This window comes from Nicotiana tomentosiformis, chromosome 11 (assembly GCF_000390325.3).
Source record: "Nicotiana tomentosiformis chromosome 11, ASM39032v3, whole genome shotgun sequence".
NCBI classification, from domain to species: Eukaryota; Viridiplantae; Streptophyta; class Magnoliopsida; order Solanales; family Solanaceae; genus Nicotiana; species Nicotiana tomentosiformis.
Genome location: NC_090822.1, coordinates 5,654,591 through 5,666,821, shown reverse-complemented (window position 1 = coordinate 5,666,821; position 12,231 = coordinate 5,654,591). Strand labels below are relative to the sequence as shown.

Sequence of the window (12,231 nt, the reverse complement as noted above, 5' to 3'; positions counted from 1 at the left end):
AACGATACGATAGAATAAAATTTAAGTAACAATCAAAACTAAGTAAGTAGATAAGTTCCCTCATGCTACTCTCTCGCGTACAAACACAACCCCTCCTAATTAGGAGTTAGGAAACCTACTAAGTATTGATTTTGTTATTGCTAATGTTAACTCCATAAATGGTCTAGTTAGCCATAAAGTTTTAGGTAACGGTTTAATTTATCGTAAAAGAAAGGTACTAGGCACCCTTTTAAAAACCTTAATAACAGTTTATAAAGCTGTCTTCTTTCCACTTATTTCCTAGTTTAGAGATTTTTTAAAAGTTCTCTCACAAAATCTCCGGCGTCCAAAAGAGAGGGGAAAGCCTGGTTCAGATGCGTTCGTCGAAGTTTGAAAGTTAAAGAAGGATGTCGATCGTCGCTTCATAGTTTCGATTTTGTTTGGCGTGATTTGAGGCCTCGACTAAGTTCGTAATGTGTTTTGGGACGCGTTGGTATATTTGGTCAAGGTCCCGAGGGCCTCTGGTGGATTTCGGATGATTGACGGATCGAATTTTGGACTTAAGGAAACTGGAGGATTCTGGTTGCTGGTACAACCGCTTCTGCGGAAGCTTCATCGCAGAAGCGAGGCAGTGGACCGCAGAAGCGGCTAAAAGGGAGCTGGGAAGAGGCTGCATGTGCGAAAGAACTCCCGCACCTACGTGATCGCAGAAGCGACCTAGGGATCGCAGAAGCGGTAGGGAGTGAAGCAGACTGGAGGCGCAGGTGCGAGGTTTGTGTCGCACCTGCGAGACCGCAGAAGCGGATTCTTGGTCGTAGGTGCGACTCTGCAGAAGCGGAGTCTGGTCCACATATACGAAGGCAGGGGGCTGAAGGGGGACCGCAGAAGCGGTATTGTGGCCGCACCTGCGGAACCGCAGAAGCGGTCAAGTGGTCGCAGGTGCGAGTGGTCGTTGGGCAGTGTGTTCTTTTAAGAACGGGATTTGGCCCATTTTCTTCCATTTTCACTTGGTTGGGGCGATTTATTCGTCAAGCAACACAATGTAAGTGACTCCCACATATTACAAGTTAAATACATGGTTTGTATATAGATTTAAACATGAAAATTTGTAAAAACTTGGGATTTTGGTAGAAAACCTAGAATTTGGTTTTTTAGATTTTGACCATGAAATTGGACATGGAATTTGGAATAAGTTATATATTTTAGTTCGTGGTGTTATGGGTAAAGTTTATTTTCAAAAATTTTCGAAATCCGGGCACGTGGGCCTGAGGGTTGACTTTATCAATTTTTCGAATGAAGTTGGAAATTATTTAAATTAATTAATTATGGGTATTAGAGTATATTTTGATTAGTTTGCACCTTGTTTGACTAGTTTTGGATCGACGGGCATCAGTTTGAGGTGTTAGAGAGGCTTTGGAGCTGGTTATGAAACTTCGGAACGAGGCAAGTCTCCTGTCTAACCTTGTGAGGGGAAAACTACCCCCAGGTAATATTTATTGTTATGTGCAACTAGTAATGGGTGCTACGTATGCACGAGTTGACGAAAGTACGAACGTAGCTACAACACGTTGATGTCCGGGTAGACTTAGGATCTTATCATGTATTATTTGAATTATTTGAACTCATTCTGCTGGCTTAATTAATTGAAGTTATAATTGAAATCGCTTTAGTAATAAATATATGTATACTAGGTCAAGCCTTAACACTTTGAGTTGTGGGCGAGTTATTTGAGAAACGGTAAAGATTATATCCATTTTGTACTCATGTACGGTATTGTAAATACGTGTCTCATAATTCGGTAACTTCCTTCCTTTTCTTGTGGAGCGGGTCGAACGCCTCGGCAGTATATAGATGCATCTATGGTTCGTGCCGCTCGACCCTCGGCAGTGTACACATTATTCTGGATCGGACCGAATGACCTCGGCAGAATCGTGCGTTATATCGCTAGTAGACCGAATATTCACGAGCTAAACTTTTCACTGATGCCTGACATTTTATATGGTATTCCTTACTTATTTGATAATGACACTTGACAATTTTTGCTGAGCTGTTAAGGTAGATTACAAGATTTAGAAATTTCTGCCTTGAAAGAAGAATTTGAAAGATTATGTAACTTACAGATTTACCCCATCATTGCAGTATGCCTCATATCTGCTTATGTTTTATTATATTATTTTATTGGACCTTTAGTAAGTGTCGATGTCGACCCCTCGTCACTACTTATCAGGGGTTAAGCTCGATATTTACTGGGTACGCGTTGATTTAAGTATTCATGTTGTACTTCTGTACTAAATGTGCAGGATCTGACAAGTTCATTTGATGATCACCTTGGCGCGTAGGCGCACCTATTGAGGAGACTTTATGTGAGCTGTATTCTAGGCTACGCATCGCTGTCCACCGAGTCTCCATTGTACTATTTATTTTATTGTCTTATTACATTCGGGACAGACGTTGTATTATTATTGTACTCCTTAGAAAATGCTCATTCACTTGTGACAACGGGTTTTAAGGGTTCCTACTAGTTGTTCGTTATTGTAGTTCACGTAGTTATTATCATTTTACTCTATAAATTCCGTTTTTTTTCATTATTTAAGGAATGGAGATTATGATTTTGAAAGTAATAACATGAGTAAATACATTGATAAATTAACGTTGGCTTGCCTGACAGCGGCGTTAGGCGCCATCACGACCTATAGTGGATTTTGGATCGTAACAATACTTAAGTGTAAAAAATATTTACACAATCAAATTACTTATAAAATATTTAGAGTATAGTTCTATAATAACCATAGATTAGTAAGCTGATAAAAACAATATCTTACATGCTATAATAGGTTAATTGCACTGATCATATAAAAAATAATTACACTGTGTTTGTGACTGTGCCACTTCAATTCATTCTGTGTAATAAATAATTACTCGACATTGATGATATTTGGAGTACTGGGCATGGGCGAATGTAGACCGTTGATAACGAGTTCAATTGAATCAATAACTTTCGACGCGGAGTAAAAATTTATATGTAAAAATTCGCTAAAATTACAAAAAATAGTAGATATGAATCCATAAATTTTAAAATATAATGAATTTAATGCTAAAACTTTAAAAGTTGAACATATAAAGTTTAAATTATGGATCCGCCTATACCGTGGATGCCATTTGTGCATGAGTTGTATTAATTATATTAAATTTGTGTTGTATTAATTATATTAAACTTGTGTTGTATTAATTATATCGCTGGCTTTATATAGCCTAAGTGTAGTATATAGAAAGTTGAGCCTAATAATAGCTTAGAGAGAATCTAGGATACAGATAAATCAACGTGAAAACAATCCTAGATAAAAGAAAAATGATAAACACTAAACATATACGGAAAACACAAAAAAAATAGTAACAAAGAGTCTCCATCTTGTCATTTTGCCTGGCATGCCGAGGCGGAGCTAGCCCATCGACAACGGGTTCGACGGAACTCAATCGCTTTAATTCAAATCATATATCTGTCTTATAAAATTTATTGAATATGTATGAATTATTAATTTACAATTCAATAACTTAAAAAAATTAGAACCCCGAACTCATAAACTTTAAATCTTGATTTCACCTTATATGAATTGTAGCTCTCTATTAAGCAAAGTAACAACATTTTTATACGTATGTTCTCTAATAGTAGTAGGCAAGTCCAGATGTAACTCTTCATTAAAGGTATATTGACTATCTATTTCTCCTATTATTTCAACATAAACAAAAGAAATTAACATTACTTTCACGATATGAACATAATCATATACAAATTTAAAAATAATTTTACTTGAACTTTTATTTATACTCTAATGATAAACTTCTATAGCCAAAAAAAAGAAGATTATGACATATTTAAAATAACATGTTCTAGGGCATATTATTATTATTATAATAATATTCGTATTTGACCAGGCTTTTTAGACGTTCCATGATTAAACCGACAATCCCCATTCCACCTAAAATTCGCGAAATTCGTTGATAATTAGAATAGATTCGTAGACCAGGTCGACTGATTCGTTTTAAATTTAAAATATTTTTATAGGGTCATTCTTTTTGATCGGGAGCGGGGTGTGCAATTTATGTCGGTGTTGGTGCCTGCGGCAGCGCCTCTGGAGCCGGCCCCCCGTTCTGGAGCCAACTTTTGCTGGGCACAACAGAATGAAGAGGAATTTGTATCATTTCAAATCCCTATTCTTATCGAAGAGAAGGAACGAGAAAAATCAAAATATTCCTACTCAAACAAGAAGAGATGAGTGGCCTCTCTTCTAGGTGGTGTTTCAGTAATTATAAGTGGCCTCTAAAGTCTTGGTAGCCTTAGTCACTTTTGCTTACATCATAAATTTTGAAATTCTTAAAGCTACACAATATTATACCATATTTAAAATTACAAATTTTAAAAAAATTAATTCTTCCTTAAAATCATGTTTAATCAAACTATGACGGAGGAAGTAATAAAAGAAATGGAGAGGGATATACTCCAAGTTGAATGACTTCGTAACTTAGGCGCCTGACAAAATGCTGTTTATCCTAATTCTTTTGCTGACATTTTCTAGATGTCCTACGTTATTTTCAACATTATTTAACATATCTATGTTGTACACGTTAACATTCTTAAATCATATTAAAATCTTGCCGCCTGCTTAGCTCAACCATTAGTCCTACATTTCCATTTGAACAATTCTTTATGTAAAAAGTCATTAAATGTCTTTCCAACACAATATATTATACACAAAACCAAAAAAAATTCATATAAGCAGCTAATTGGAGTAGCTAAAGAAGGTTCTTGTGTTCTTCTCATGTGGGGTTGAAAAAAGAAAGGACTTTTTAAGCCCAGATAAGTTTCTTGATTTTTCTCTTTGAGTAAAATTATGGCTTTCTGTTCTTTAAATCAAAGTTATAAACTTTTCAGATTATGGGTTTTTCTTAGACCCTTTTCTGTAATGTTATTTGTAGTTGTAATGGTAGGAGCTCTACTAATGGTACAAACAAAAATGAAAGATTTGACACATAAAAATGGAACTTTTGTTCAGTTTAATGGCCAAGAGGAAGTTTCAGTGAAGAATCTTGAACTTAAAAAGCTGCAAAATTGGTCTAGTGAAGGTCAAATTGTGTCAATAAGTAATAGTCCTGTAAATAAAAATGGAACTTTTGTTCAGTTTGATGGCCAAGAGGAAGTATTAGTGAAGAATCTTGAACCAAAAAAGCTAGAAAATTGGTCTAGTGAAGGTCAAAATGAGTTCATTAATAATAGTCCTTATCATAATTGGGAGTTATTTGCTGCTGATTATGAGGAAATGATGAAAACCCTTAAGATATTTGTGTATCCTGATGCTTTTACGAGCAACAAATCTTCACCTTTTTCAAGCATTTTTTTACCCCTTACAAATCCCTTTGATCCCAAATTAGGAAATTACTTTAGTGAGCACATGTTCAAGATTGCACTTTTGGGTAGTTCTTTAGTTACTCAGAATCCAAAAGAGGCTCATTTTTACTATATGCCTTTTTCTATTAACGTTATGCGTAATCACCCTCGCGTGCATTCTGCAGCCGCGATTGAAGATTTTGTTGCTAGTTATACTGATAGAGTTAGATCAGAGTTCAGCTTTTGGAGTGCATCTGGTGGTGCTGATCATTTTTATGTGTACTGTCATTCTATTGGTCGAGACGCTGCTTCTAAGCACCAAGAATTGCATCACAATGCAATTCAGGTTACTTGCTCGTCAAACTACTTTCAGAGGCTATACGTTGCCCATAAAGACATTGCCTTGCCCCAAGTTTGGCCTCGCCAACACGAGGAAGTGTTGAACCCTCCTGATGCGAGGTATGGTGTCATTTAACTGCATTGTCTTGCAATTTCTGTTGATAAGTTGTTTTTAACTGCTTGTTGTTGGTGTAAGGCTCTTTTGTAGACTGCTTTTATTAAGGTTTGCGTTGGACATTTTATCTTTCATTAGTCTTTATTGATTTTCAATTCGTCCCCCTAGTGGATTGATTTTCTCTGATACTTTATATTTGCTTGAGAAGTATAGATGAAGTATCGTCTGTGAAAGCAATGCTGCGTGCTTTGCGTGCTTTCTGGTTAGTGGGATGTCGAGTCACGTCATCTGGTTCCGACTAGTAACTGATTAATCGATTTGTTTTTTTAAAAAACTGAATCGGTGCTTCTATTGCTTACAAGAACATAACTTTGGCGCAGAAAATTTTCCTCCAGCTTTTCCAACTGTTTGCAATGTACTGTTGACAGACACACAAAAACTTCCTAATTCTTGCTGATATCAACTATTAGTGTTAGGAGTAAACTGCAAATGCACTCAATTAGGACTATATGCAAGTTGCGCTCCACTTGTTGGAATAGTGGTGGATTTGCCATCTTTCTTTTTTAATAATTGAAAACCAGTTGAGCAAAGACAAAAATATTTTCATGCTTTGTTGTTTGAGGTTTTACTCTTAGATGCATTTTGGATACCATAAAAGGGACATTCTTTGAGGATTAAGGAATAAGTAAGGATTTAGAATTCAGTGCTGCAGTTATTCCTACCTAGAACCAACATTGACGATTGGTCAAGCGCACAAAGTAGATGATCATGAGTTGACAAATGCATAGTGGAGGGATATCTATATAATGCAGCTAGGTGACCTATGAAGATTGTTCAAAATGAGGAGAAATAGATATTGCAACCAGTATAAAAGCTTGTACTGCAATTCTGATGTCATGTTATGAGAAGAAAGATTGTTCAGAAGTGAAGATGAAGGGTCTTAATAGAAATAGAAATGCGGTTTCCCGAAATAATCCTGTATTGAAAGAATATAAAAAGGTAAATGGACCAGTAGAAGATGTTGCCACCTGTTCTTAGAAACTCAAGCTGAAAAGATGAGGATCTGCCTAAGAGATCTCTCTCTGGTTGAGCTTTCCCTTACTCAATTGGCCCAGTTATATGTTGTTTCTTATTGTAATCCACACTCTGTATGAGTCCGACTGTATCTGTTTTGGTTATAGAGATACATGCTACGCAGCTTATCTTGGAGTTCTGAAATTAGTGATGCGAACACTGCTTTTCTTTTAAGCTTGTGCTGCAAATTTGTGCCTATGACTTGCTTTTGTTCCTTTTTTTTTTTTGCAGATACAAGCTTGTCTTCTTTGCTGGTCGTGTCCAAAATTCTCTTGCAAGACGAGATTTATTGGAGCTGTGGAAGAACGATAGCTCCTTCGATATATTCTCGGGGAGTTCATCTTTCCCTTACAAAGAAGGATTTCGGAGAAGTAGATACTGTCTCCATGTCAAAGGTTACGAGGTGAATACAGCTAGAGTCAGTGATGCTATTCAGCACGGCTGCATCCCTGTACTGATTTCGAACCACTATGATCTTCCATTAGCAAACATATTAGATTGGAGCAAGTTCTCAATTATCGTTAATGAAAGAGATATTCCGCACCTGAAGAAGATATTGCTCTCCGTGCCTAAACGAATGTACCTCAACATGTATCAGAACCTAGGAATCGTGAGAAGGCACTTCGCGTGGTATAGTAGCCCGAAAAAGTATGATTCCTTCCATATGACAGTGTACCAACTTTGGCTCAGAAGGGGATTACTTCGAGTTGCTTGGTAATACCTACTTATTTAGCCACTATCTGATTTCATTTAAGCCGATGGGCGTGTTTTCTCATCTTATGATTACGTTAAGTGATTTTGGCAGATGTCATCTATGATGAGCTTAAATGGAGCGATATAGTCATGAAGAGTCATATAGCCGACGCCAACTTAGTTGGGATTGTGGCGTAGTTGAAGTAGTTGTTATTGTTGTATTTTGCAAATGCAGCTATTTTAGAATTAGGGTCGGGGTGTGCTTATGGGGATGGTGTTTGTAATTTTTTATTCAAGTTCCATGATCATATGTTGTTCGGACTCTTCAAAAATGTTGCCTCATTTGTGTCGGATCTTCCAAAAAAGTACTATTTTTGGAGGACCTGACACGCACTCGGCGGCATTTTTGAAGAGTCGGACGTGCCTTTAGCATAGATTGTGCATTTGCAACATGCAAAAGTACACAACTAATCTTTTGAGTTCCAATGGCAGAAGAATATATCATTGGCAAGGGATCTATGGTGTATTTCTGCATTATTTTGAGTTCTCAAAAAGCTGTTATTGTTCATTTATATATCAAGATTATTGCAAAAGTGATCTTTTGAAAATGTAATGTAAGGGCTAGAAAGCTTTGATACCTTCACAAGATTATCTATTATCTTGATTACTATATTTAGTACTAGAAAAATAGGAATTAGAGACGAATAAATTTCGTAGCTAAACAATAAAAATGGAAATAGCGAGTGATTATCATTAGCTAGGAGATTTTTCACGATGAAGTTCCTAGCTAATTCCTGTTTTCTAATAGCTCTATTGATTCTGCTAGCAAAAAAATATTGTGCTTCATCCAGATATTTTTCATGGTATATATTGGTAGTTATAAAAAAAAGGATGAAATTGAAGTGAAAAAATAATAGAAAATTCTTTGATGAAATTGAAGTGAAAAAATGATTAGAAAATTCTTTGGTGTGACAGACATTAATTGACTGTCGAATTATGAAAATTCTTTACCCCACATTAATTGTGGTCACCCTCCCTCACCATTTACTATTACAATTTGCTACCAAATTAATATACTTCAGCAAAAGAAAGTAGTGGGTTTTTTTCTCGATATCTCTTTCTTTGTCCATTTTGTGAGAAAGTGAGACCATTATTTTACAAGAAAAGTTTTGAGGAATATATATTTTTCACCACTCCCAAAAATAATAGCTGACATAATGTATATTTTTTGTTTATATGCTTATTATGTACAAAAATTATATTTTTTTTGGGTAGCAAATACAATTAATTTCAATCGACCGGTCAATTTTATATTTTGTCCAAAGGTTTTGCTTTTATTACACTGTACATTGCATGGTGATTGTTTCTTACGTGTCATTCATTGTCTCTGCTCTTATTTGTTGACTTGAATTGTGGTAGAACACTTGCACAAGCATACACGTAGTTAAATCACCCATATATGTTTTAGTAGATGAATCATGACGTCATTGACCATCACACGTACTCTTATCTACTTGCCTTCTGTGTGAGGATTGTCTATTGGCATGTAAGTCGTCCGTGCGGTTATGAGTTGTAATGTGGGCACAAGATGCCAAGTGATAAGGGTTCATGAATTGGGACCCGTGAGCTGTGATTATGAGGTTTGGTACCTCGTGGAAATGCTTGAACAGATCTGGTGTGAAAGCGATTGTTCTTATTGAATAGTTGCTGGTTTTCCTTTATTTGGTTTCACCGTACTTCGACTGTGATCAACTTACTCTACAACATTGTTACCTGACTTTTTTCTGTTAAATATTGATGTTACCAGTGTATCATTGCAAGTATTATTTTGTATTCCTTATCCTTCTTAGCTTTATATTAATATTGTTTCTTTTTTAGTTCACCTTCACACTTGTTCAGGTTGTTTAGTGTAATAGTACACTTCTGCACAATTTTTGTGCAGATCCAGGTGCCTCAATTATTGTTGATTATTAGCTAGCTGGTCGAACATTGCGGTGGAGACTCAAGGTAAACCTACCATCGCATTCGCAAGCTTCGGAGTCACCTCTGATATTTTACTTGTACTGTTTAATTCTATTCCGAACAGTTGCATTTAGAGATTTTCTAGCAAACTCAGTAGAGCTTATGACTTGTACTACCGGTTTTGGGATTGAAGTTGTGTATAAAGATTTCTATTTTCTATTTATCAATTGATGGTTGAACATTTTTATTAATTCAGTAAGTGTTAGGCTTACCTTGTCGTAGAGACTAGGTGCCATCACAACATCCTACAGAGGGAAACTGGGGTCGTTACAAGTTGGTATCATAGCTCTAAGTATATAGGTGCTACGAGTCATAAGTGAGTTTAGTAGAGTCTTGAGGATCGATACGGAGACTTCTGTACTTATTTTCGAGAGGCTACAGTACTATTAGGACAGTTTCACTTCTTTTATTCCTATCGTGTGAGTTTATTGATCTCGGAGTTTGAACCTTTGTCATTCTATTCTCTCACAAATGGTGAGGACACGAGCTACAGTTACCGACGACGCTGCCCCCAGAGCCGGTGTTGTTAGGGGCCGGGGTAGAGGTAGAGGTAGGGGACGAGAAGGAGCACAACCCATTCGTTCCATTTAGAACCTCGACACGGACTCTCTAAGCATCTCGTTATCCCTCTGCTTTACCTTTAAAAGTCTGACTTCCTCGTCTCCACCTTGATGGCACCGGCATGGGCCTTTGCGAAAGCATCTGCCAATATGGCAAACGAGTCAAAGGGAATTTGGAGGCAAGTTGTGATACCATATCATTGCTCCCTTGGACAAGGTTTCCCCAAATATTTTTAGTAGCACCGATTCAATTTCGTCGTCTTCTAGGTCATTCCCTTTGATTGCGCATGTAGAGGAGGTTACATGCTCATTTGGATCTGTGGTCCCATTATACTTGGGAGTGTCGGGCATTCGAAACCTCTTCGGGATCGGCTTCAGTGCCGCGCTCCGAGGGATAGGTTTCTGGATGAATTTTTTGGAATCTGGCCCCTTCAATGCCGGCGGCACTCTAGGGATCTGATCGATCATTGAGTTATACGTTTCCATATTTTTTTCATTGGCCTCTATCTTTTTCTCGCCAGACTCCACCCGTTTGGTCAATGCTTCGAGCATCTTCATCACATCGGAAGATTCCCCGGGTCCGAACTCACCCGGTTCCATGGCAATTTGTTCATCGGTTTGAGTATTTTCCCGAGACTGCTCGATCCCAACCCTGTTAGGGGCGTGGATCTGGTTTTGTAATTGCACTATCGCCGCCTGCAAAGCCTACAACATTTCGAAAATCATCGCAGGCTCTCCCCATCACCTTCACCTTCAGGCTCCTTTTGAGCCACTGGTCGGGGTCCCCTGCGAACACTATTTTCAGGATCAGTCAGTAGATTGATGTTCATGGCGGCCTGAGAGTCAGCATTGACAAAGTCGGCAGCTGGGACACCACTTGGATCAACAGGGGGCACATTATTTCTAGGTATCACGTTATTGTTCTCGACGTGATGGCCTGACTCAGCGTCAACGCCCAAGTGAGTAGACTAAGAATTTGACATCTTTAGGCTAACCTGGAATCAAAACATCAAAGAACAAGCGTAAAATAGGGTGTGTTATGGAGAATCGTATCAAACCACCACTATTATTTTTAGCCCCACAGTGGGCGCCAAACTGTTTACCCTAAAAACGGATATTATTAAATATGTACACGGTTTAAAGGATATGTGATTCAATTTAATACGAATGATCTAAGAACAATAAGTAATTAAGTTATAGATAAAATGAAAGATCAAACCAATTGCAATGTGATAATCAAGCATGATCTTAGGTTGAACAATGAAATCCGTCCTCGATTGGACCCTTGATACAAGCTCGGTTACGAATAAAGAAAAGAATAACTGGAGAACACCTTGAATAATAGGTAGAAGAAAAAATAAACTTTTATTACTTTGATTTCCGTGTCAACATCATGTAAAAATAAAAGAAACTTCCTCCATTATATAGTAGAAAATTTCAGTCCTAGTACAAATCTAAATAAGGTAAAAGATTTCTTTTCCAGTTAATGTCGATCCGCAATTGATATCGGATAGGATTCTCATTGTAATATCCGATTGAGGGCGGATATTATGACTCCCTACTTGTCATGCAAAACTGTCCCCCGCGTTTCGTGTGGTCTAGAAACTTTACTTAGCCTTGGTCCGTTATTTTACCGTGTTCGATTTCAGGTACATCGTTCACTCCTCTCGGGTTCCGATATGAGGAGTCCTTCGGCATTTCTTATAGTCGCGTCGAACTGTGCTTTCCTCTTGTTCGTTATTGGGGAATCGGGGAAAATATTGCCCCCAATTTTAATCGTACATAATTGGAGGACCAAGGCTTTTTCAATTTCTTTTATAATATCCAACCCAACCATAAAGTCACTATTTATCACCATAATATTGTATTAATAACATAGTGGGGTAAGGAAAATTACCTTTAACAACTCAAAACTGGGTGTTCTTGAAAATTATATGTTAAAACTCATGTTAGTGAATGTCCGATAGCTCAAATTTGTATTGAAAACATAACTCAATTGTTGGTACTGATTATTAGGTAAAAATCTCCTAAAAATCATGTGCTAACCCTCTTGTCTTGTTTTAAAC

The 12,231-nt window shown here is 37.2% G+C and overlaps 1 protein-coding gene across 2 annotated transcripts; it reads left to right on the top strand.

The window, feature by feature from the left end:
- The first annotated feature begins 4,522 nt into the window (after nucleotides 1–4,522).
- On the top strand, nucleotides 4,523–8,157 carry LOC104098519 (probable glycosyltransferase At5g03795). 2 transcript variants are annotated; one of them, XM_009605268.4, is made up of 3 exons: nucleotides 4,640–5,821; nucleotides 7,122–7,604; nucleotides 7,696–8,157. In XM_009605268.4, coding segments are annotated over exons 1-3 (1,437 nt in total). In that variant the 5' UTR covers nucleotides 4,640–4,868; the 3' UTR covers nucleotides 7,697–8,157. The 2 variants fall into 2 exon arrangements, with proteins under 2 accessions (XP_009603561.1, XP_009603563.1); XM_009605266.4 differs by having other exon boundaries at nucleotides 4,523–5,821; nucleotides 7,122–8,157.
- The last annotated feature ends 4,074 nt before the right edge of the window (nucleotides 8,158–12,231 follow it).

What these genes read in the sequence shown, in the direction of transcription:
- LOC104098519 (XM_009605266.4), top strand. Translation starts at nt 4,869, where the DNA reads ATGGCTTTCTGTTCTTTAAATCAAAGTTATAAACTTTTCAGATTATGG. An exon ending in TTGAACCCTCCTGATGCGAG is followed by an intron (nt 5,822 to 7,121) that starts GTATGGTGTCAT and finishes TTTTTTTTGCAG; the next exon opens with ATACAAGCTTGTCTTCTTTG.